Source organism: Lepidochelys olivacea (genome assembly GCF_965140295.1).
Source record: "Lepidochelys olivacea isolate rLepOli2 genome assembly, chromosome: 15".
Lineage (NCBI taxonomy): Eukaryota > Metazoa > Chordata > Testudines > Cheloniidae > Lepidochelys > Lepidochelys olivacea.
In genome coordinates, this window is record NC_140425.1 from 35,218,261 (window position 1) to 35,245,286 (window position 27,026).

Here is a 27,026-nt window from a genome sequence, read left to right on the forward strand (position 1 = left end):
GCACACCTCCTCACATCAGCTGCCCGCCGTCCTCAGCCAGGTGGTCGGGTACAGTCTTACATCCCCACGGATGGACAAGCGTTTGGCTGCACCTTGAGTTGACCAGGGCCATCACTGGGGAGCCATTCACCCACAGGGATACCAGGAGCTTAGCTGGGCCCCTTTTCCTCGCCGGAGGCTGGCCACCTACACTTGGCCATAGCTACAATGGCCAGAGCCCTCCGGCAGGTGGTTCCAATCTCAAGACTGCAGGTCCCTCCCTGCAGATCTTCTTCCCCTTTTCTCCCCCAGGGGGAGGCTGGTTGATGGGACACCTTCTTGCTGGTGTTAATACGGTTGCAGATGACCTGGGTTGGTGCCGAGGACTTCCTATCTCGGGACTGCGTGCCCCCTGATTCACCAGCTGACCCCAGGCTCTCCAGATTATGGCCCCACGTCTCAGACCCTTCAGCCATCAGGTATTCCTCCATTAAGGAATTGGCCTCTGCGAGGGTAGTTGGGCAATGTCCCCGAACCCACTCCTTCCCCCCACTAGAGAGGATCTGGGTGAACTGATCCGGAGTGACAGTTTCCTCCACTTGGGCCCCGGTCAGCTCATTGCCCCGGGGCAGGTGAGGTGGCTGGTTGCAGCAGCGTCACCATCTTCTGTACCAGGCATTCCTGCTGCTGGGCAGCCATCTCCCATACCAGCTGCTGCTGCTGCTCTTGTTGCTGCATGGCCAGCTATTGTAGCAGCTGTGCTGCCTGTTGTTGCTGACTTTCCAATAGCCATTTCAAAATCTTTTCTGTCTCTGTCTTTATCAAACCAGAACGGGGGGTGGGAGGTTTTGACTCTGGCCCTCCCTGGTGCAGAACTTTCAGCAGGTTCTGTTTGTTGCCTGTGTTCTCCGCCAGTTGTCATGGGGTGAGTACATCCTGTCATGTGGTGTTGTGTCGGGGTCAAGGTGGCTGCCCTTCAGCTCGGGGCAGTGTTGCCTAGTGGTCAGAGTCAGTAGGGCAGGGCAGGCAGCCCTCACTGTCTAGGGTCACACAGCCTCCTGGCTGGGGCAAGTCAGCAACAAGCTCGGGCTTTGTGGCCAAATGGGAGCACGCCACTACCCAGTGGTGGGGCTGGCGGCCAGGGGTAGGGGGGCCAGGGCCCACCCTACTCCACCATGTCCCAGCCAAGGGCTCTATCAGTGGTGAGTGGTCCTGCCACTACCCCCTGGGATCAATATCTGGTTCCCCTGGATTATTTCCTACCCTGTCTTCCCGCTCTGTAGCGTGCAGGTTCTCAGTCTCCTTGGGGTGGTAGGCAGGCGAGATTTCCAGTGACTCCTTTCCCCTGTGGGCCTCAACAGACAGCTAGGTACTCGCCAGGGTCTTGGCGTGGCTGGTCTCTGCAGCATGGGACTCTGATAGCTTCTGGGCGGGAGCCTGCAACACATGTCCGCTTTCCTTCCCAGTCAGCCCAGTCTGAGTTGGGCCACCCTCTTTTATGGTCTGCCTCCAGTTGGAGCATGCTCAGTAAGGGCAAGAGGGCATGGCCTCCTCAGCCCACAGGGTATGGTTAACCCCCCAGGGCCAGTGCGGGGTAAGTACAGCCCATCACAGAAGGAGATGGGCATGGGGTTAGGAATCTTGGCACACGAGGGGTGACAGAGGCTGATCTGGGAGGTGTAGAGAATGCAGGTGGAGGGAAGGCCAGGGTTGGGCCAGTTGTCACCTAGATGCAAGGAGAAGGCAGAGGGAGATGAAGATATGGGATCTGGATTTGTGCTTGTGTTGAGGGGAAGGCGATTGGGGTGGAGAAGGGAAAAGCACTAGGTAGAGCTGGTAGAAATTGCTGATAAACAAGTGGAACTGGAGCCGAGGGAGGAGGAGAGTACACACTACAATGCAGAAGAGGGGTTTGGGGAGACCCAGGAACGAGTGGCAGATGGGACAAGATTTAGACAAAGTAAATGGGAACTGATCAAATCAATGGAAATTAGCTGAGCTGTCAAGTGAGAGGTGAGTTACCATGGTGAAGGATAGTTATGAGATGCTCAAGTGAAAGCAGGAGCTGAATGACGTGACAAAGGGGTGTTGGATGCACCTGAGGACTCAGCAGCAGGAGGCAAAGAGGATGGTGGAGAAGTGAGGGAAAGTTAGAGGTTTCCAATCATGAAGTATGTTGAAATTTAAAAAAAAAAAAATCATTAAGGTTAAAATGTACAGTAAGATACTAGGGTGATCACCATATAAAACCCTATAAATAAAAATATTCTCAGTTTGTTTCTATAGATATTATCACTGGTATAGCAGTAGCTAACTCTTCTTTAGGTTTTCAGGTGCCTTAGTACTCACGATTCACACTGTGGTTTATGGATCTCTGTAAGATGCCGCCAGTGGTGCAAACACATTAAAAACTCTGTGCTGCAGGGAGGCAGCCAAGAGTTAAGAATGCATTAGCTCTGCTGCATAGGAGAGTAAAAGTTGGGGAAACTATTCCTTTCATTCCTCCAGTGTCTGCAGCTTTGGCTGATGGAACATCAATAGTCTGCCATGCAGGTTCCTCTGGATTCCTGCTACAGGAAAGCATTGACTGTTGTATTCACCTTCTGGTAAACTGTTTTTTCTTCTGTGTAGTCCCTTTCTCCCCCCAAAGCTGTGTTGGAACTTTGTCATTCCCAGACATATCCTAGTTCTGGGATTCAGAAGTTCTCAAGTCTTCTACTGAAAATATCTCCTAGCTGTATAAACATGTTTACTCCGAGTCCATATCCCATGCCTTATTCAGAGTAAATGCAACATGCTGCTGTTCGTGTGTGTGTGTGTGGCATTTGGGATGTTATGGTTCTTGATCTCAGTTCAGAGTCAGAATCTGCCCCCTCCAATACCCATGATTTTTGTACAGTATGGTAACAGTTTCTTCTTGGAATTGTAGTTAAGTTGTCAGTGTGCTTCCCTTTTACATAAAAGAACTGAGAATCTTTCATTACAGCTTATACCTTGCTGATACCAAATTCTCTTTCATATAGAAAAATATCCTGAGACTCCTGTCTAGACCCAGGTAGTCAGGTAATGGGCAGGACAGCTCTTCTTACACTAGTTCGGCATAAGATTCAAAATTTTTCCATTCCCTGATACTCATCAAGTACCATGTTGTGACAAAGTGGGAATTTTCTGTAATATTTTTATGAATCCTGTGTGTGCCTCGGTTTCCCCCGTGTTTTGCATGGCTACCCTGTGGCGGCAAAAAGGTCTATGTTCGGTCTCAGGGCTGGCTAAGAGACATGGGGGAGGGAGAGGTCTGAGCCTGAACAGGTCATCATAAAGGACTGGCTGAGAGCGACTCCGTATCAGTGGAAAATCTGAGAAGACACTGGAAAACCCAGTCACCAGGACATTAACACCTAGCAACCAACAACCCAGAGGGAGATGGATTTCCCCACCCCTCATCAGGGAATCTGAGGAAAGACCCCAGCTCAAGAACAAAGAACTGGAATGTATGAGGTGGGGGGGATAAAGTGTTGGCCTCTCACCTGGGAACTGACTAAGGAGGTCAGATAAAAGACGGAGAGCCAGAGACTGAAAATGCAGTTGCATTACAGCTTGGCTGGGGCTATGGGCTGACCAAAATGAACTATGCTTTAACTTTCATTTCTCTATGCTAACCTGTGGGCTTCCTGTGCTGTGTTCTAGTGGATTAGTAAACCCAACTGTTTTGATATCACTGCCAGAGTCTCACTGTAAATATTTGGGAAGGTGCATTAAAGAGTGTACAAGTCTGTACCAGGAAACTCTCTGTTGGACATGCTGAACAGAGCTCACTGTGTGAAGCAGAAGTGCTGAAGCCCAGAGGTTCAGTCTGAGATGGTGGTGAGGCTGTGTGGCCTACCCTGTAGGAAGAGTGAGGTGTCTTGGGGGCCTGGCACAGCAAAAAGGTTCCTCCAACAGACTGCTCCAAAGCTGGATGTGTAGCACCGATCTTGTAGCTCTGTGACACATGCCCACCTGCACCACTACATACAGGACTTTACTAATAACCATGGTCCTTTGTTTGATAAGGGATTTGCCTCTTTCTTCTCCTCCTCCCATTGTAAATGTATGTTTGTTAGGGAGACCCTCCTTGAATATTTTACTCTTCAGAAAATGAGAATCTTCACTATTCCACTAAAAATCTATTCTATGCTGAAAACTTTGGTGCTTGAGCCTCTGGGTGGTCACTCTGTCACCCCTGTAATACACCTCATGCACTAGGGCTCACTGCTCCCAGCAGTGCACAGATATTCCAGCTACTGTTTGGGGTAGACTTGCTTTGAACTGGCTGACAGGTCTCAAAATGTAACTTGTTAGCTGGGGATCATCACTGAATGGGTGCATTTCTAGTGGGGTCCAGCAAGGATCAGATCATGGCCCTACACTATTCTTCCAAGTCATTGGTAGTGTCAAATAGCTATCGTGTTTGTTTTGCTGTACGGGAAGAGGGTTTAACTATAGAACCATATTCACTCGCAAAAAACTTTCTTAATGCAGAGTTAGGGTAGTCCAGTGGTATTTTGTGCCCTTCCAGAACATTAAGTTCTGCAAAACACAGACTTCTAAAAACTAGGAAATACAAAGTTAAGGTACAAACTCATGCAAACATAACTCTGCCCTGTTGGAGTTGTCTGGAGCCTCTGGGGATTATCTGCATGCACTCCCAACTACAATTACTATATTATGTGTAGGTTTCAGAGTAGCAGCCGTGTTAGTCTGTATCCGCAAAAAGAAAAGGAGTACTTGTGGCACCTTAGAGACTAATCAGTTTATTTGAGCATAAGCTTTCGTGAGCTACATGGTGAAAGCTTATGCTCAAATAAATTGGTTAGTCTCTAAGGTGCCACAAGTCCTCCTTTTCTTTATATTATGTGTAGCTTTATTAATAGTGGAGGGATTAGTTGGAGCAGCTTGTCAGAGTTGTGATTGTGGTACGAGGTGATCTTGGGCTGTGGCCCTCCAGGAGTGTGTGTGAGCCCCTGTCCCTGACTCCCATGTATGTCATCAAAGGAAAGAGCTGCATAGAGTAATTGGGCTGGAAGGGGCCTTGAGAAGTCATTAAGTCCAGTCCCCTGCACTCAAGCAGGACCAGATAAACCTAGACCATCCCTGACATGTGTTTGTCCAACTTGTTCTTAAAAACTTTCAGTGATGGGGATTCCACAACCTCCCTTGTAAGCCTGTTCCAGAGCTTAACTTTCTTTGTAGTTAGTTAAGATATTAGGAAAAACTTTCTAAATCTCCCTTGCTGCAGATGAAGCCTATTACTACTTGTCCTATCCTGGTGGACGTGGAGAATAATAGGTTACCATCTTCTTTATAACAGCCCTTAACATATGTGAGGTACATAGCCAAGACTTTCAGGGACGTGGTAGAATGGTCCCACGCCCAGTCTGACAGCCTCTGTGCTGTTAAGGAGGACGAAAGTCTTGGGGAAGAAGAATATCAAGCTGGAGTGGAGGGAAACAATCCTATAGTTGGGACTTGCCTTCCAGATGATGTCATGATATCCTCTCACACTGAGGATACCCCTCCTGGTATGGGAACCCCTGTTGTTAGGAAGAGCCAGATAATAGTGATGGGGATTTGATTATTAGAATATAGATAGTTGGGTTTGTGGTGACTGGGAGAACCATGTGGTAAATTGCGTGCAGGGGCGAAGATTGCAGATCTCACAAGACATCTAGACAGGTGTATGTGCAGTGCTGAGGAGGAGTTCAGGTACATGCCATGCAACCTTAACCTGCCCTCTTTGGGTGACTCCCCAATACACACATTTGCACCTGCCTTTGCATTACAGGAGCTACCTCTTTCAGATGATCTGGAACCATCAGATTGTTTATTATCTGACCTGTGGTAACTGCAGGGATTTTATTTTTTATGATCCTGGTTCACACTGTCTATCTGGGTCTCTTTTCAAATTAGATAATTAATTGTTTGGGGGCAGAGACAATATCTCGGTACCATAGCTAGTACAATGGGTCCCGATCCTAGCGGAGGCCTTTGGGCACTGTTGCAATGTTAGTTGTGTGTTTGTTTGTTTTTTTGTTTTGGTCTGGGAGTATTCTTCTGTAAGTTTGTCAGTGCAAATGCTCTAGGTTACTGTTGCAGTGGCCCCTGGGTATATTCATTCACTGCCCTTACTCAAGGAGAGGACTGTGCTGGGCTGCTCCCTGTTTGAGGAAAACTCTAGACTGGAATAACATTTTAAGATCAAATTAATTGCTGATTTGTCTGACACTATCAATCTTCATTTGGAGTGCTTTGCTGCTTTTGGCTTCCTAACTGTTTTGCACCACTGGTTTCCCATCCATCTGTTACTGGCAAATCTGAGTTCTGGCAAATCACAATTGAGATCAGAAGTGTAAGGACTACAGTAAAAATATTTAGCACTAAAACAGCATTTTCATTTTCCAAAGTGCTTCATAAGCATTAATCCACCACCACCACCCACCGTATCACGTGGGAAGAAGAGTATTGTTTTCTTTTGCAGAGGTAGAAAGTGAGCCAGATTGGTTGGGTGACTGACCCAGGCTGCAGAGGGATCCAGATGGGAACTTCTAGCACATCACACGATGGGTTCCTGATTCTGATGCAGGTCTCTGGAGGCTACTGTACTGCAAATATTAAATCCTAGTCAGAGCTCAGCACCAGGTTATGATGTTGCCCCTCACAAAACCATACTCTTATGTTCTCTGTTATAGTTATGCAGAGGCCACTGCATCCAAATGGAGAGGATTTTCCACTAGTGTACCAAAACACTCAAGTGATTGGCTGCCTCCTCCCTTCAGTCTAGTTGGTGGTATCTGTTCCAGTCTCAAGATCAGGAACCTAACTCTAGGTGCCTTTAAAAGATGCTTTAGTCACCTTTACCTTCTATCTTTAAAGGAAGAGACTGGTCCCTTTATTTATAATAGGACTTACATCAGCAATCTGAAGTGATGGGACATCAGTGAATTATGGAACTTCTCTCACTTTCTGACGTGCCACTGTCTGAACAGCAAGCAGATATTTCTCTGTTTAGTGTGTATTTGACTGATAAATATACTGCTCTGTATTAAGGCCACCAGTAGAATATTTTGTTACTTCCATCATAATGAACACTGTCTTGTTTTCGTGTTAATGTTTTGGTTAACGCCTTTACCAATTTCTCCTCATCTCCCCTTGTTCTGTTTCAGATGCATCCACTGGGACTGTGTAATAGCAATGATGAAGAGGACTTGTATGAATATGGTTGGGTAGGAGTGGTGAAACTGGAACAGCCTGAGTTGGAGCCTAAACCATGCCTCACTGTCCTGGGCAAGGTAAGGGGAAAAAATGACCACCAATATTTTGTATAAATGGAGCTTGCAACTCTGTTTCTAGAAGGGGATAGTCCCTTCTTGTGACAAATGAGAAAAACTGGAGGAAACTTTTTTTCCCAAACAAATCCTTTCTCAGGTCTCCCATGGGATATGCCACTAGTGCCAGGCTTGAAAAAGGGCATCTCAGATATGGAAAATGGCTGGGGGAGAGGAAAGACTTGGGCAAAATAGGGCATTTAGGTCAAGGAGGAGTTTCAGCAAAGTATTGTGCTCTGCTGGTGGTAGTCCCTGCAGTTATGCAGGGGGTGCATAAAACAGGGCAGAATGGGGAGTTTAATGGACTCTAAGCCCAGAAGGGACTATTGTGATCACTTAGTCTGACCTGCTGTATAACATAGGTCAGAACTTTCCCAAAATAATTCCTGGAGCAGATTTTTTAGAAAAATATCCAATCTTATTTCAAAAATTGTCAGTTTTGGAGAATCCACCAAGACCCTTGGTAAATTGTTCCAATGGTTAATTGCTCTCACTGTCAAAAATGTGCACCTTATTTCCAGTCTGAATTTGTCTAGCTTCAACTTCCGCCATTGGATCAAGTTAGAGCTTTCTCTGCTAGACTGAAGAGCTTATTATTAAATATTTCTTCCTCGTGTAGGATTTTACCCTTCTCTTTGTTAAACTAAATATATTGAGCTCTTTTCTGGGAGTTTTGTGATGACATAAGGCATGAAAAATTTAGCAGATATGTACTAGTTGGGGGTTAATATGAAAGATGTAGGGAGGAGTGAGGGATCAGAAAAGACCTGAGGCAATGTCCTGGTGAAAAGCCCAGCACTCTACTGCTGGGCAATGGGTAGGGTACTGGGAGGTGTATGTCCCTGGGCCCTGTTCAGGGACTCAGTCTCTTGTACCAGTCTTTGGCTACTAGTTCCTTTCCCAGCCTTCTCTGGCAGATGGAAAATGGGAGAACCCTTCCTGCCACGCCTCTCTCCTCCTTCCTGCCCCCCACCCCGGCAATACCAGGGCCTCTGGGTTATTTGGGTTGTGGTGGGAGTATATCTTTCTGACTTTCACCAGAGTAGGGAATCATAGAATCATAGAATATCAGGGTTGGAAGGGACCCCAGAAGGTCATCTAGTCCAACCCCCTGCTCGAAGCAGGACCAATTCCCAGTTAAATCATCCCAGCCAGGGCTTTGTCAAGCCTGACCTTAAAAACCTCTAAGGAAGGAGATTCTACCACCTCCCTAGGTAACGCATTCCATTGTTTCACCACCCTCTTAGTGAAAAAGTTTTTCCTAATATCCAATCTAAACCTCCCCCACTGCAACTTGAGGCCATTACTCCTCGTTCTGTCATCTGCTACCATTGAGAACAGTCTAGAGCCATCCTCTTTGGAACCCCCTTTTAGGTAGTTGAAAGCAGCTATCAAATCCCCCCTCATTCTTCTCTTCTGCAGGCTAAACAATCCCAGCTCCCTCAGCCTCTCCTCATAACTCATGTGTTCCAGTCCCCTAATCATTTTTGTTGCCCTTCGCTGGACTCTCTCCAATTTATCCACATCCTTCTTGAAGTGTGGGGCCCAAAACTGGACACAGTACTCCAGATGAGGCCTCACCAATGTCGAATAGAGGGGAACGATCACGTCCCTCGATCTGCTCGCTATGCCCCTACTTATACATCCCAAAATGCCATTGGCCTTTTTGGCAACAAGGGCACACTGCTGACTCATATCCAGCTTCTGGTCCACTGTCACCCCTAGGTCCTTTTCCGCAGAACTGCTGCCTAGCCATTCGGTCCCTAGTCTGTAGCTGTGCATTGGGTTCTTCCGTCCTAAGTGCAGGACCCTGCACTTATCCTTATTGAACCTCATCAGATTTCTTTTGGCCCAATCCTCCAATTTGTCTAGGTCCTTCTGTATCCTATCCCTCCCCTCCAGCGTATCTACCACTCCTCCCAGTTTAGTATCATCCGCAAATTTGCTGAGAGTGCAATCCACACCATCCTCCAGATCATTTATGAAGATATTGAATAAAACCGGCCCCAGGACCGACCCTTGGGGCACTCCACTTGATACCGGCTGCCAACTAGACATGGAGCTATTGATCACTACCCGTTGAGCCCGACAATCTAGCCAGCTTTCTACCCACCTTATAGTGCAAGGGAGTTTCTTTGCTTCTTCTCCACCGTCCTGTCTACTAGGAGAGCAGGAGAGTCTTTTGCTATTCTATCCATCCCCAATCTCCCTGTTGCCTTGAAGGTGTCTGAGCTATTGTACCCTACCCTGTTTCCTTTTTGTGAGTTCTCCTCTCCAGAGGATAGCTCCAGTGACTCAGCTATAGCTCAGGGCTATAGCAATCCAGCAGCAGCAGTACTATAGAACTGACTTGATTCTTGGGAGTTTCACTACAGACCACAGGATTCTGAATAGGAGCCATAAAACTTACCAGTCATGTTAACTTCATGTTGCCACTGGACAAGGCTCTGAGCAGCAGCTGGGGCACTAGAATTACTCTGATGGTAACTTTAGACTAGAAGACTCCAAACTCTGTGTCCTCAGTTCTACTATCCTGGTTCAGTGTCCAGCTCTCTTGATCTTCCACCCAAAGTCCTGCTTGACCATTTATATTCTAGGATTAGTGTTTTTGAAAGACTAATGTTTAAACAAGAGATGACATTATAGATGCAGTTGGAAGTAACACCTCGCTGAGGTTGTTTGATGCTTTCTATTATAAGACCTTGTTTTACAGCCCTGGCTGTCTTGAGACTAAATGTTTTTAAAAGCTTCAGCAAAAACTGTTTAGCATTTCCAAGAACAAGGTTAGGGGAAATGAGCTTAGCCCATTTTAAAAAAGGTCTTGCAACCTTTTCATTGAGAACTTCTAGTGCCTCCATACATTGGATCAAGGACTTGAAATGTGATGTGTGGAGGGTGCCATGGTGTCAGAGAGATGCCTTTGTCATCCCTGTGAAAATACAACCAAATTTAGCTGTTATATGCTTCTGAAAATCACCATTTCTCCATGATCTGTAGAGATTTGCTAGAGGTTGGGAGCAAAGTTCCCTGAACATTGTCTGCACTGAGCATGCTCCAGTCCATGATTGTAGTAGCTGAGCAGGACTTTCCTTGCATTGGTTCTGCCCGGCAGCGCTGGGATCATGTGGTGCAAGGCACCAGAAGTAAGAGCAGAGAGACTAACTTTTTTGTGCTCTCAGTGCTCCCTCTGCAGGTGCCCAGGCAGCAGGGAGGAGAAAGGGAAAGCATCCTGACTCAAATGCCGAGTTTTTGAGGAGTAGGTTTCGTTGGGGTCAGACTGTGAGGGCTGTAACCCCTAGAGAACACTCTTCTCCAGAACTTGCAACTAAAACCAGGATATCAAGCCCCCACATTCCTCTGCTGTCGAGCAAAGAGCTGTGAAAATTTCTGTCAGAGTGTGAATTTCATCCCCCTCTGGTGTCGGGGCCTCATAGAGGATAACAGCCTTCTACTGCTACCACTCATCATTGGATCAAGTGGTAGAAGTCCGTGCTATGGATTAAAAGATTCCTACCCTGCTGATGACCTATGTGGAGGTCTGTATTGCTCCATGTAATGGAATTTTTATTTTTGTTTGATTTTTATAAAAATTTAGGAAGTTACATACAATTAAACTATATGAAAGTTGAAAAGTCAAGCACTCAAACTTTTAAAAATGCCAATGTTAAGGTTGCCTGTGCAACCTTAATTCAGCTCCTTGTGTATATAAATTGTGATTGTATGTGATCATATGATTAAAAACAATTTTTGCCACAGCACCCCTCCCTCACCCAGTTTATAGGATAGATCAGGGGTGGGCAAACTTTTTGGCCCGAAGGCCACATCTGGGTGGGGAAATTGTATGCAGGGCCATGAATGTAGGGCTGGGGTGGGAGGTTGGGGTGCGGGAGGGAGTGCGGGTGTGGGAGTTGGTGCGGTGTGTAGAAGAGGGCTCAGGGCAAGGGGTTGAGGTACAGGAGCAGTGTGGGGTGCAGGAGAGGGCTCAGGGCAGGGGGTGGAGGTGCAGGAGGGGTACGGCAGAGGGCTCAGGGCAGGGGGTTGTGGTGCAGGAGGAGGCTCAGGGCAGGTGGTTGAGGTGCAGGAGAGGTTCGGGGTGTGGGCTCTGGTCTGGCACTGCTTACCTGGAGTGGCTCCAGGGTGGCAGCAGTGGACTGCGGGGCTAAGGCAGGCTCCCTGCCTGCCCTGGCCCCGTGCCGCTCCCGGAAGTGGCTGGCACCACATCCCTGCGTCCCGTGGCACGGCGGCGGGGCAAATCCACGGGCCGTAGTTTGCCCACCCCTGGGATAGATGGTGCTCTGGAAATGAATCTGTGTTGTGTAGTGGATGAGGCTATAGGTTATAGAACCCCCGCCTCATTTGCTGAAGTATTGAAAAGTGTATCAGGAAGGAGATGGTATTGTAGAAAGAGGAAAAGATGAGTTAATTTTGCGGTTGAGTTAATTTGATGCCACCTTAGAACACTGAATTCTATCCCTGTTGGTGCCGCAGAGTTTCTATGTGATGCGTAGCAAGTTATTTAAACCAAACTTTTCACAGCTGGCCTCAATTTCTGGGTGTCTGACTCAAGATAGCTGAGGTCTGATTTTTGGAAGTGCTGAGTGCTCAGAACAACAATTGTGCTTTGACTATATAAAGTACAATACACATGCTCTAAAAACGAAGAATCAACTAAAAAATCTGGCCCCCTAGGCATCTTAAGTTGGGAACCCAAATAATGGACATTTTAGGCAATTTTGGCTTTAATCTCTGTGCCTCCAGTCCTTGTCTGCAAATTGGGAATAATATCACCTTACCTTACAGGAATGTTGTGCAGATAAATTCATTGTTGTGGCGACACTGTGGTGATGGGCATTATAGAAAAGGTTGTGAGGATATTAATAATTCTGTATTCAGTTCAGGGTTTGACTTGTGTGCAATAAATAAGGCCTGAAGCCACATAACGAATAAGGATTAAAAAATTTTGAATGAGTCAACACCATCCAGACTGTGCACTGAATGAAGCAGGAGTCCTCTTGTGCAGGAGGGGGAAACATATAACTGAAGATATCATAATGCGTGCACACAAGGAGGCTTAATTAAGATGTTCATGGAAAACCTTAATTCTGGCATTTTCTAACTTTTGAGTCCTTGAGTATGCGACCTTAATACTCTTTCAGTGTGCATTTATGTATGTATTAAAGTATAGAATGACATTGGTTTTCAGAGTCAGTTATTTCTCCATTCTACATCTCTGACATTTATAGCCCATTACATTTTTATGATTTGTGGTGAATTGTTATTTCTCATTATGCTGAAGGCTGATCCTGGAATTGGGCAGATGCAGTGATGGAGCATGCTTAACATTCCTGTGACAGAAATAATTTCAGGAGCATTGCTCCAATCTGCTATCATGGCCTTTCCCCTGACTACTAGGGCTATCTCCCACACTAAAACAATTAAAGCCACCCATCTTTCAGGGAGTGAGAGAAAGTGTGGGGGCCTGAATATGCCTTCCAAGCTTCAGATACCTTTGATTTCAGCTGTGCCAAAGCAACTTGTTCACTGTATTTTATTAAGCCATTTGAGGATCCTCCCCGTCCTCATTTCTCACAATTGATGTCACACCTTCCCCCAAACATCTTGCAGATGGCATCCACTAAAGGTAATTGTCTCATTGCCCTGCTGTCCAAGCTTGGTTTTCACTGAATCCTGAGACACCAAGGAAGAAGTGTTCAAAGGCTTTGTTTTTTGGCTATGGAGTCACAGACATTTCCGCAGCATATTGGTATCTAAAATGCAGTGGATCTCCCATAAACCAGGATTTAAAGGACTCCTGCCTTTTTTATTAAGTGCTGGCAGATTTAGTCTCTTTACTCCTCATCTTAGACACAATTCTCATAATACAATTTCCAGTATAGATTCAAAGGTTAGAAGTGTGGAAAGGGCAGACACAAGCCTGAGAGTCTTGTTGCAAACTCAGTTGGGGGTTCTGCATTGCAAGGATTTGGAACAAGCTTGTGCTGTCTAATAATTTGTATAGCACCTTTCATGAATTCTAAGGTTCTGTACAGGGCATAAAAGATAGTACAAACCAGAATACAGCAGACTAAAAGAAACAAAGTTTAGATTTTAAACAAAACTAGGTCATAGTGATCAGTTTCCTGGGAAGAATAAATGGCTTAGGTTCTGTAAGCACGTGCATGGAACAGTAAGAACAGCTGTAAGTGTCAAAAAGATAATTTTGCAACTTTACAGGTATGCATTTGCTGATGTCTGAATAAAGGAGCAGGAGATGAAAAAAGGAACAATGAAAAATCAAATGATCTATGGAATTTGGACACAATGTAAGCCAAAAAGGGATGAGGCAAGAAGACCAACAACGTGAGAGAGACAAGCTCTTGAGCCGCACAGACTTTAGTGTCCAGACCTGAAGAATAGCCCTGTGTGGCTCAAAAGCTTGTCTCTGTCACCAACAAAAGTTGGTCCAATAAAAGATATTCCCTTACCTGCCTTGTCTCTCTAATACTTGTATATAGGAAGAGGTGATGGGGCCTAAAATCATAAACTTCTGGTTTTTCATTTATGTTAAATGCTAAAAAATTCTCGAATACCTAACTAATGATCTCAGCCAGAGAGCATGAAATTAGGAGAGAGACATCCTCAGGATAAACCAAAAAGAACCTGTCTCTACATCTTCTGCATGCAGAAAGTAATTAGAACCCTCACAAATAAAGCATCAAGTGTCTGCAGATATAGAGGAAAAAAGCAGTAGCTTAAGAAGAGAGGTCTGTGGAACATTCTGTAAGAAGATCAAAAGATTAATGTGAGTTTTTGCCATCAGCTACACAAAAGAATAATCTTTGAGCAATTGTAGGGCTCAAGTCATGAGTGGGAAACTCAGATGCAATGTAGCTGGCAACCCTTGCGTAACTAACTAGTGGCCAGGATTGGGACTGGCAGACAGCATTTCGCCTGCATGTACCAGTGACCACCGTGAATCCTGAGCAGGTTGGTTGTGACGGACAATTACCATCTGATAGCTCTTTGGCCTGTATGGAACGACTGTGGGCTCAGTCCAGTTCCCAGTAGAAAGGTGAACCCACCACAGACCTACCACCATAATTGTCATTAATTGCTTCCTGCTGTTGGTAGTCTTAAACAGGACACTAAAGAGGCATGGAAACTCTTTTTTTCACTCTTATTGCTAATCCCGCCACATCAGGGCTGAGACATGTTGGCAGATGGTGCATGGTGGAAGCTTGCATTATCACTGTTCTGGTTCTGTGTATAAACAGAGAATTCTAGCCTCCAGGGGTTTCAAACCAGTAATTTTCATTAGCACTGAACACATGGACAGATGTGGGGACACACTATGAGCCTCAAAAGCCAATCTGTGGGAATAATGTCTTTTAAGCATCTAATCAACCTAACTGTAGAAACCAGTGTGACTACAGTATCTGTCAAGGCTAAGAAAAATGAATATAATGTAGCAGGAGGTGACAGGGGAGACTGGCTGCATTTGACTTCTAGCTGCTATTGGTAAGAGTCCTCCTAGCAATTTGGACACCGGGATTCCAGGCAAACAAGGATAGAAAAAATTGATAGGGTGTAAATTCAGTACAAGAAGTGCTGCCCTCAAACAAAAATGTATCTGCAAGGTCTAGTTGTAAACAATGGCAATAAACTTTGTATTATCTCTGTTGTGTCCCTTTTTAAGAAAATGCCCAATGTAGAAAGATTCCTAGAAGATTGTTGCAGCCTTTGCGGGAGAAGGGAAAGCCCTGTTGGGAATTGGAGTTCATAGCAACACAAGAATTTCAAGTGAAATACATGTTGGTGTTGCCAAAAGTTTCTTTAAAGAAAAAAGACTAAGGGTATGTCTACACTACGAAATTAGGTCGATATTATAGAAGTTGATTTTTAGAAATCTGTTTTATACAGTCAATTGCATATGTCCACACGAAGCGCATTAAGTCGGCAGAGTGAGTCCTCACTACCATGGCTAGCATTGGCTTAAAGAGCGGTGCACTGTGGGTAGCTATCCCACAATTCCCGCAGTCTCTGCGCCCATTGGAATTCTGAGCTAAGCTCCCAATGCCTAATGGGGCAAAAACATTGTTGCGGGTGGTTTGGGGTACATGTCGTCAGTCGCCACTCCCTCCGTGAAAGCAATGGCAGACAATCGTTTTGCACCTTTTTTCCGTGCAGATGCCATACCACGGCAAGCATGGAGCCCGCTCAGCTCACCATCACCGCTGCTGTTGTGTCCTGGGTGCTGCTGTCAGCAGATGGTGCAGTACGATTGCTAACTGTCATCATCCACCGATTCCACTGTAGCTCTGCTCTCCTGCTCTTGTAAATGAGCTGAGTCTCAATAGCAAATTTCTCCCATGTTGTCGTCATCCACCGCTTCCACTGCAACTCTGATCTCCTGCAGATGCCATACCACGGCAAGCATGGAGCCCGCTCAGCTCACCGCTGCTGTTGTGAACATTGTAAACACCTCTCGCATTATCCTGGAGTGTCTGAAGAACCAGGCTAAGAGACGCCAACACGAGGATGATTTTGATGAGGACATGGACACAGACATTCCTGAAAGCACAGGCTGTGGCAATTGGGACATCATTGTGGCAGTGGAGCTGGTTGATACAGTAGAACGCCGATTCTCGGCCCGGCAAACAAGCACAGACTAGTGGGACCGCATAGTGTTGCGGGTCTGGGACGATTCATAGTGGTTGCAAAACTTTCGCATGTGTAAGGCCACTTTCCTGGAACTCTGTGAGTTGCTTTCCCCCACCCTGAAGCGCAGGAATACCAAGATGAGAGCTGCCCTGACAGTTGAGAAGGCAATAGCCCTGTGGAAGCTTGCAATGCCTGACTGCTACCGGTCAGTCGGGAATCAATTTGGAGTGGGCAAATCTACTGTGGGGGCTACTGTGATCCAAGTAGCCAATGCAATCATTGACAAATTTATTTGAGCTGTAGCTCACGAAAGCTTATGCTCAAATAAATTTGTTAGTCTCTAAGGTGCCACAAGTACTCCTTTTCTTTTTGCGAATACAGACGAACATGGCTGCTACTCTGAAACAATGCAATCATTGACGTTCTGTTATCAAGGGTAGTGACTCTGAGAAATGTGCAGGTCATAGTGGATGGCTTTGCTGCAATGGGTTTCCCTAACTGTAGTGGGGTGATAGACGGAACCCATATCCCTATCTTGGGACTGGACCACCTTGGCAGCCGGTATGTAAACAGCAAGGGGTACTTTTCAGTGGTATTGCAAGCACTGATGGATCACAAGGGACGTTTCACCAACATCAGTGTGGGATGGCTGGGAAAGGTGCATGACGCACGCATCTTTAGGAACTCCGGGCTGTTCGAGCAGCTGCAATAAGGGACTTACTTCACAGACCAGAAAATTACCATTGTGGATGTTGAAATGCCAATAGTTATCCTTGGGGACCCAGCCTACCCCTTGCTCCCAATGGCTCATGAAGCCCTACACAGGCAGCCTGGACAGTAGTAATAAGCAGTTAAACTATAGGCTGAGCAAGTGCAGAATGGTGGTAGAATGTGCCTTTGGATGTTTAAAAGCTCGCTGGCGCTGTTTGCTGACTAGGTCAGACCTCAGCGCAACTAACATTCCCATTGTTATTGCTGCTTGCTGTGTGCTCCATAATATCTGTGAGAGTAAGGGGGAGACATTTATGGCGGGGTGGGACGTTGAGGCAAATCAGCTGGCATCTGATTTTGAGCAGCCAGACACCAGAGCGATTAGAAGAGCACAGCAAGGCATGCTGTGCATTAGAGAGGCTTTGATGACTGGCCAGGCTTCTGTGTGACAGTTGTGTGTATTTCTCCTTCATGCAAACCCGCCCCCTTTGTTGATTTTAGTTCCCTGTAAACCAACCATCCTCCCACCCCTTCGAAATAAAGTAACTATTGTTTTGAAACCATGCGTTCATTCTTTATTAATTTTAAAAAAAAGGGAGATAACTGACAAGGTAGCCCCGGGTGGGGTAGGGGAGGAGGGAAGGACAAGGCCACATTGCTTATTGTAGCCACACTACAAATCAAACTTGTTGAATGACAGCCTTCTGTTGCATGGGCCATCCTCTGGAGTGCAGTGGCTGTTTGCCCGGAGCCTCCCCCACCACATTCTTGGGCATCTGGGTGAGGAGGATATGTAACTTGGGGAGGAGGTCAGGTGGTTGTACAATGGATGCAGCAGGGGTCTGTGCTCTTGTTGTCTTTCCTGCAGCGGCACCAGATGCATCATCATGTCTGTTTGCTCCCCCATTAGCCTTAACATCACCTCCTGCCTCTGCTCTTCACACTCACTCAATGCTTTCCTAGCCTCTAACACTGAATGCCTTCATGCATTCAGCTGTGCCCTATCAGTGCGGGAGGACTGCATGAGCTCGGAAAACATGTCATCGTGAGTGCGTTTTTTTTCACCTTCTAATCTGCAATAACCTCAGGGATGGAGATGATAGGGGGAGCCTAGAAACATTTGCACCTGGGGGGAGATAAAAAGGGAGAGTAAAATTTAAGATGATACATTTCTGAGAACAAAGGAGACTTTTTCACAGTGAATCAAGCAATTCACAGCAGACAGCACATGTGCTTTAGGTACAAGGTCGCATTTTGCATTTTATATTGAGCGCCTGCCAGTATGGTGACACATCACACATGGCTGGGCAACAGAATTTGGTTTCCATGCAGCCATGGTAAGGCAAAGGGTCCGCGGGGTTGGCTTCTTACGCATAACGTGGGAATGGTTTCAAACTGCAGCACCATCCTTTCCCAGAGTAAGAAATGGGTTGGGTTTCACATTTAAAAGGAGGGGCTGCGGTGTTCGGGTGGATGCGCAGCACACACTTTCCCCCCACCCCACCGCATGGCTATTCTCTGGGATGATCCCTTTTAGCCAAGTGCAAACAGCCCAGCATGAACGGGGTCCTTTTACTGTTCCCTTACAAAAATTCCCCTATTTCAACCAGGTGACCATGAATGATATCACTCTCCTGAGGCTAACACAGAAAGATATAGACCGAATGTTGTTTGAATGCGACCAAAACCGAGGATCATGCTGCCATGGTTTGTGCTGAAATGATTCCAGAATACTTTGAGTACCTCCAGGAGAGCTTTATGGAGATGTCCCTGGAGGATTCCCGCTCCATCCCCAGACATGTGAATGGACTTTTCCAGTAGCTGTACTGGCCGCAAATGCATCCCAATTCTTCAAGGCAAATCAAACATGCAACACTATTGCTTTTAAACCCTGTACTGTAGTTACAAATGTGTACTCACCAGAGGTGCCTTCTCCAGCTTCAGGGTTGGGGATCCTGCCTTCGGAGGGTATTGGCTCCAGGGTGATGAAAAGGTCCTTGCTGCAGGGGAGAACGGATTCACTGCTTGCCTGCTGCGTATTCTCCTGCTCCTCATCCACAAAATCCTCCTCCCTGTTCCATGAGACTCCCCTGTTGCAGGACAGTGGTGGGGTTGCGGTAGGGTCCCCACCTAGAATGGCATGCAGCTGACCATAGAAGCAGCATGTATGGGGCTCTGACCCGGAGCGACCATTTGCCTCCTTTGTCTTTTGATAGGCTTGCCTCAGCTCCTTAACTTTCACGTGGCACTGCTGTGTGTCCCTGTTGTAGCCTCTCTCCAACATGCCCTGAGTGATTTTGGCAAATATATTTGCATTTCTTCTTTTTGATCGGAGTTCTGCCTGCACAGATGCTTCTCCCCATACAGCAATCAGATCCAGTGTCTCCCTTTCAGTCCATGCTGGAGCTCATTTGCGATTCTGGGGGGAATGCATGGTCACCTGTGCTGCTGAGTTCGCCACGCTGACCAAACAGGAAATGAAATTCAAAAGTTCCCGGGGCTTTTCCTGTGCACCTGGCTAGTACATCAGAGTTCAAAGTGCTGTCTAGAGCGGTCACATTGGAGCACTCTGGGATAGCTCCCGGAGGCCAATACCGTCTATTTGTGTCCGCACTACCCCAAATTCGACCCAGCAAGGTCGATTTTAGCACTACTCCCCTCACCGGGGAGGAGTACAGAAGTCGATTTTAAGAGCCCTTTAAGTCGATGGAATGGGGTTGGTTGTGTGGACACATTCATTTTTAAATTGACCGAATTTGGCTAAATTCGATCTAACCCCGTAGTGTAGACCAGGTCTTAGTTATTTTTCACTTTCTCTGCTATTGCCATCTCCTTTAGAGAAGCCTGAACATCTCTCATATTTGTCCTTCACCTTTCCCCCTAAAAAGTGTCAAATAATGGTTTTAACATGTGACTTAGATACTTGGGATATAGTCCACTCGGACAGTCTGGCTGAGTATCTCCACTAGTGTGTTCATTGCTGAGATTGTAAACTTTCCTTTGTGATCATCTTCTTTGTCTGGGATGTTTCCATAGAATGGAGGAAAATAGCAAACCTGCCTATTTTTCTAGTAGACCCAGGTATAATAGAAATAATTTGAGTTAACAAGTCAAGTAAATATTTTGAAACCTCAACAAAGATATGAAAGTTAAGATCTTTCTACTGAAATTTTTTTACTTGCATATGCAAATAGTTCCTCTTTCAGAAGGCATTTTTGCACGATATATGGGCTAGTCTGTGTAAAAAACCCAGATTTAGGGCTGCTGAACTTTAATTCCATAATGAGCCATAGGCCACTGGGAGAGATTCTGCTTTGTCTTTGCCTTCTGATGAAGGCAGCAACATAATTGCAGCTGGAGTTTCTACTCCTTTCCAGATCCCATGGATTTCCTGACTCTGAAGTCAGGTTGGAATCTGCTAGTATCTGTCCTTCATCCCATTGGAAGCCATTCTATTAACTGTGAGAACTATGGTTTTTATGTGGAACGTGGTGTATAATCTGGCAATTTGATGGTAAGAAGAAAATTGGTACTGTGGAAATAAAGAAAAGGGTTTGTTTGCACAGAAGTTTAACTTAAATTAATTTAAAAAACAATTAACATCCATACAGAATGTTGCACATATTAGTTTAAACCCAGTTTATATCTGTTTACCTTGCATCTGTAAATTACAGACTGCAAATTGGACCAGTATAAACTAGATTTAAACAGATATAAGTGCCCACATGCAGGGCTGCCACAGTTTAGCTGAACTGGTTTAAAATCACACCTTCAGTTATACTGATGCAGCTTTGTGTGGATCAGGTCCGAAGATGACTCGGAAGATCAAGGAACATCAAGAACTGTGTAGAAAGATGCCATTAGGAATAACAGGGAAAGTGTCAGAATGAGTGTGTGTCAGGTGGGTGAGGGGAGCTACGTTTTCTCACATTGGAAAGCAAGAGGGAGAGAACTGAGGGTGAATTTAAGTAAAGGGAAAAAGCCACGATCTGAAATATAACAGTGTTGTCCATCCATAACACAGTAATCTGCCTGTTTGGTACAAGGATTCTGCTCAGGGCAGAACATTAGTCTGTGTTTTCAGTAGCTTTACACCACTTCTCTGTCCGCTCATTAAATAGGCCCAGTATTTAGGAACAAAAATATTTAATTCTAGAGAGATCTTTGCATCACAAGAAATCTGTCCAGCAAGAATGAGCATTATATGATATAATGGAAGGACAGTCACAAGAGTGTCATCCTTTTTGCTCCCCCTCTAAAAAGAGCTCCCATTTGAACACCAGTGAAAACTGGATCCTGGTTGGGCAAGGGATGTGTGTGGCAGCCTTGATTTAGCATCTCCTTTGATCACAGTGCAGCCCTGTTTAAGGCACTGCTGCATGCAGGCGAAGCAAAGGCCTGGGCTTTACTGATCTGATGAGCTCCTGAATAGGGCTGGAAGGGGGATGAAGAAGGAAGAAGAAAGCTTTGAAAATGAAAAGGAAACCCCATGAACCCAACAAGCATTATTGGCTGGATTTGCCTACCAGGGAGCCGCTCAGTTTCTGCCAGGCTAATTCTGCTTCATTCCCCCTGCCCCTCCTCCCTCCTCTTCTTTCAGACTGTTTTTTTGTTTTGTTTTGTTTTTGAATCATGGCTGTTGCTCCTTGGTTCTCAGGCTGGGAACCCACTGAGCCTGTTGCCATGGTCACTGGGAAGCTCTTAGTGCCATGTGCTTCAAAGGGAACCTTTTCCCCTTCTAGAATTCCTGCCTTCTCAATGCAGCACAATGAGACTCGTTCTCCTTCGCCGGCCAGGCCTCTCCCCCACATGCTGCAGCTGCCCAACCTTGCCTTTCTCTGTTTCCAGAGTAAAGTTGTCTAAAGTTGCAATGAAAGTACCTGCACATGCTGCAGGCAGGGAGTACCTGCCTGTGTGCTGCATGCAAACTTGTGTGGTGTTCTTTCACTGGTGAATTTCCAGTGCTGACTGGCTTTTTGATTTTAAAGAAGTTCAACTGGTGGAACCTAGAATTACTAGTGCCCTGCCTTTTTCCCCTATGATCCCGGGGCAGGACCAGAGTAAGAATGGCTAGCAAGAGACTGTACTGAAGACCAGCTTTAAACCACCAAACCTGCCCCCTCATACAAGCCTCAAAACCTTAGGAAGGGATTTATTTTTCTGTCTCCGTCCTAAGGTCCACCAAAGAGGGATTTACCTTCTGTGGCTCTCAGGAGATGAGCAATAGCATGGCTTCACTCCCATGAGTCTCAGCAAGAGGGAGAATGCATCCACCTCTAAACTGGCTGGCTTTCCTCGGTCCAGTGCTAGGATTCCTTAAAAAGCATACTGCCACCATCTCTTCCCCTCTCCTCCCTCCATGAACCCATTTATTGCCCTTGAACTTTAATCAGAGCATATCTACATTAAGACTGACTAGAAGAACCTCTTGTGTTATGTCATAATGATATTTTATTGTAGTTTCCATGGGTCAGAGTTAAGGTTGTGGTTGCTGTCTGAGTGAGAGTCAGTATCTTGTTTGAGAAGTAGCTATGGCTTCTAATTGTTTGGCTTTCTAATGCTTTTTTTAACTCAAACATTCTTACCAGGTACAGTTAAACTGTAGATCTACAGGTGCAGCCCTAAGGGCAATTTATGGAGTGGGCTGTTCTAACAGGAGGGGGTTTTAGTTCTGATTTATTGGAATATTTAAGTATCTGGAAATAAAACTGAACAATAATTATAAATCTGGCTTACCTTTCATTTGTGCAGTCCTTGTATTGGAGTTATGTCCCAGAATGTTATGTGACCCTGACCTGAGTTCTTTCACTTTGTGAGGTTGGCTGCTTTTCTTGTCCAGTTCTAGGTCTTATTCAGAGACTTTGTTTTTGAATGGTACCTACGGAAGGTTTACCCGTAAGTCTTTGTAGGCGGAGCTGTTCTACTTCTTAACCAAGCATTTAGGAACGATAACATTTTTAGGCCAGAACTGCAAATGTGTATTTAATATTAGAGTGTCAACAATGTGTTTTGGCACTGTGCAGAAAACAGAGGATAAAGTTCTGCCCCAAGGAGTTTGTTTTAAAGTAGACACTAGGAACTGAACACACCAGTTAATCAACAGAAGAGTCCATAAAGCACTTTAAGAAACTACCATCTACAAAATGCCTCTCAAGAAGCCAGCTCCTGGAAACTCAATTGAAATGTTGATGCTCCCTCAGTTCTGCTTGCAGAAGCTTCTGGTACACCTGAGGTAGGGCACATGCCTCAGAGAAGACAGTCTGATAAGTACCTCCCCATCTCAGATTTTATTACCAATTCATTTGTCAGTTAAGGGACCCAATTTTGCAGGACTCATACCTAATAGGGCCCTTTTTAGGGAGAGGTCCTGGGACATTGTACAGTTACAATTCTATTACCATATACTGGTTACTACTTTTACAGTACTTGAAGACAGAATTTTAAGTACTAAGTTGTCTCTCTCCTACTTGTCACTTTTCCTGTGTGAGCCTCTGACTTCCTACAAATCTGTGGCTCCACCCAGCTTGCTGCAACAAAATACAAAATATCAGACACTCTTCTCCCCAGCAGTAAATTCATTTGCATTTGAAAATAGTTTTACGTTACGTTTCATATTTCTGATCCAGTTCAAATCCCTTAGGCTTAAAAAAAAACTCAACTCAGGCCCCTAGTATTTAAACACTATTTAACATTCTCTTTGAGAGAAGTAATTCAGATGTTGAAAGCTTGTAGAAGCCCTTTCAAAGCCTATCACTTTCTGTGAAAAGAAGGGAAACCATTCTGAACCCAAAATGGAAGAGCTCTTTCGAATGAGATTAGGCTGGCTTGGCATACATTTCCAATGCTAGTTCATAGATCTAAAAGGCAAGAGCAACCGCTGTGCCCATAGAACTTCACCCAGTAATTCTTGCATTGGAAGGAATTTTTTCCCTACTGTGTAAGTGAACACTTTCAATCTCAGTTGCTTACAGCTAAACTAGCACATGTAATTTAGAAAAAAACACCCAATCTTGATTTAAAGACTCCAAGGGATGATGAATCCATCACATTCCTTGGTAAGATGCTCCAATAGTTTATTACCATATGGATTTAAAACAAAATTGCTTCTTGCTTCCAGTTTGAATTTTTCTAATTTCAACTTCCAGTCAATGGGACTTGTTATGGATTTGTCTGGTATCTTTAAGTAGCCCTTAAACTCAGAAACTACAATCCATCGGTGATCTTCCTGAAAACACCATCCTGGCCACTATGGATGTAGAAGCCCTCTACACCAACATTCCACACAAAGATGGACTACAAGCCGTCAGGAACAGTATCCCCGATAATGTCACGGCAAACCTGGTGGCTGAACTTTGTGACTTTGTCCTCACCCATAACTATTTCACATTTGGGAACAATGTATACCTTCAAATCAGCGGCACTGCTATGGGTACCCGCATGGCCCCACAGTATGCCAACATTTTTATGGCTGACTTAGAACAACGCTTCCTCATTTCTCATCCCCTAACGCCCCTACTCTACTTGCGCTACATTGATGACATCTTCATCATCTGGACCCATGGAAAAGAAGCCCTTGAGGAATTCCACCATGATTTCAACAATTTCCATCCCACCATCAACCTCAGCCTGGACCAGTCCACACAAGAGATCCACTTCCTGGACACTATGGTGCTAATAAGCGATGGTCACATAAACACCACCTTATACCGGAAACCTACTGACCGTTATTCCTACCTACATGCCTCCAGCTTTCATCCAGACCACACCACACGATCCATTGTCTACAGCCAGGCTCTACGTTGCAACCACATTTGCTCCAACCCCTCAGACAGAGACAAACACCTACAAGATCTCTATCAAGCATTCTTACAACTACAGTACCCACCTGCTGAAGTGAAGAAACAGATTGACAGAGCCAGAAGAGTACCCAGAAGTCACCTACTACAGGACAGGCCCAACAAAGAAAATAACAGAACACCTTCAGCCACCAACTAAAACCCCTCCAACGCATTATTAAGGATCTACAACCTATCCTGAAGGATGACCCAACACTCTCACAAATCTTGGGAGACAGGCCAGTCCTTGCCTACAGACAGCCCCCCAACCTGAAGCAAATACTCACCAGCAACCACATACCACACAACAGAACCAATAACCCAGGAACCTATCCTTGCAACAAAGCTTGTTGCCAACTGTGCCCACATATCTATTCAGGGGACACCATCACAGGGCCTAATAACATCAGCCACACTATCAGAGGCTTGTTCACCTGCACATCCACCAATGTAATATATGCCATCATGTGCCAGCAATGCCCCTCTGCCAAGTACATTGGTCAAACTGGATAGTCTCTATGTAAAAGAATAAATGGACACAAATCAGACGTCCAGAATTATAACATTCAAAAACCAGTCGGAGAACACTTCAATCTCTTTGGTCACTCGATTACAGACCTAAAAGTGGCAATTCTTCAAAAAAAAAAAAAAAAAAAAAAACAGAACAAAAAAAACCCTTCAAAAACAGACTCCAATAAGAGACTGCTGAATTGGAATTAATTTGCAAACTGGATACAATTAACTTAGGCTTGAATAGAGACTGGGAGTGGATGGGTCATTACACAAAGTAAAATTATTTCCCCTTGTTTATTCCCCTCTCCCCCCACTGTTCCTCAGACGTTCTTGTCAACTGCTAGAAATGGCCCACCTTGATTATCACTACAAAAGGTTTCTCTTCCCCTTCCCCAACCCCCACCCCCACCCCCCCGCTCTCCTGCTGGTAATAGCTCACCTTAAGTGATCACTCTCGTTACAGTGTGTATGGTAACAGCCATTGTTTCATGTTCTCTATGGATATAAATCTCCCCACTGTATTTTCCACTGAATGCATCAGAAGAAGTGAGCTGTAGCTCACGAAAGCTTGTGCTCAAATAAATTGGTTAGTCTCTAAGGTGCCACAAGTCCCCCTTTTCTTTTTGCAAATACAGACTAACACGGCTGCTACTCTGAAACCTTAAACTCAGTGTTACTTACTAGAGGATTATACACTATTCTCAAGTCTAGAGCATATGTGCTTTGTATTCTTTTTAAAATATTATATATATAAGGGGACAAATGCTTCATTTAACCAAGGCTATACACAGATAACTGAGGAAGAGCAGGGGCTCTGCAATGCCTTAGTGGGAGCCAAGGGAACAGACAGCTTTGTTCTGTTATATCATTTGTAAAACATACAGTTGAGAGGGGCTGCCACGTCAAGACTAGTTGCTAAAAATGTAGGGTAACAAAAACAATTCAACAGTACAGAGCGTGAAGATGCAAGAAAAAGAGTGTAAGTGTCTGGAGGAAAGATGAGCTCTGATGTGTAGAATAAAGTAGCAGCAGGGCATTAGATACAAATCTGTCCACTGTGGGTCCTATGACAGGAGCAGCTTCTTTAAGACTCATGTCTCAGAAAGGATCCTGGTAATTGTGCTGGTATTTTCACATTGTATTTTTACGTCCATCTGTCTCAGGCATCCATATTCTTATTTTCTTAGTGGCAATAGTATGCAGCTTGATGCGGTACAAAGCCCAAAAACAAGACAATCACTATCAGAGAATATCAGGGTTGGAAGGGACCTCAGAAGTTCAACCCCCTGCTCAAAGCAGGACCAATCCCCAGTTTTTGCCCCGATCCCTAAATGGCCCCCTCAATGATTGAACTCACAACTCTGGGTTTAGCAGGCCAATGCTCAAACCACTGAGCTCTGCCTCCTGAGATGCTAACAGAGATGCACAGGGAGATCCAGAGACAGGATAACACTTGTTCTGTTTTTAAATTCTGCTTGCATCTAGGAAGATGTGAGGTTTCCATAATAGCATTTATGTCGTGCTTGACTAGTTCAAAGTACATTGACTAGCTAATGTCTAATAGTCATCGTGTCCCTGTGGGGTAAGCAGGTATTATGGGATGGATATAAATGGAAGCAAAGAGAGGAAATGATTTGCCCACAGCCACCAAGTGATTCCTCAGCAAAGGCATGATGAGAACGATGTACCACCTGCTTCCCAGATCATGCTACCTTCCAACTGCAAGCCTGTTTAACAGATTTACGAGGAACTTGAATGGGGAGAAGGAACTAACTTGGCAAACTGCTTCAGATGGGCACTGGATGCATACAAACAGGAATGGGAGATAATTATCATTGGTGGAGTGCAGGGGATGTGTGGGGAAACATAAAACAAGGTCTGAGATGTAGGTTAAGCTAGTATTGTGAAGTACCATGAAGGTGAGGACAAGGTTTTAAACTTGAGATACACCTTTTCTCTTGTC

At 45.3% G+C, this 27,026-nt stretch overlaps 1 protein-coding gene across 2 annotated transcripts in view; it reads left to right on the top strand.

Annotated features, from left to right (window-relative positions):
- The window catches only part of ZNRF3 (zinc and ring finger 3), a 215,875-nt gene that overhangs the window by 134,164 nt on the left and 54,685 nt on the right, over positions 1 to 27,026 (top strand). For both annotated transcript variants that reach the window (XM_084649360.1, XM_084649361.1), the window contains exon 2: positions 7,182 to 7,307. In XM_084649360.1, coding sequence (XP_084505486.1) covers positions 7,182 to 7,307 — 126 coding nt within the window. The remainder of the gene's footprint in view (positions 1 to 7,181; positions 7,308 to 27,026) is intronic.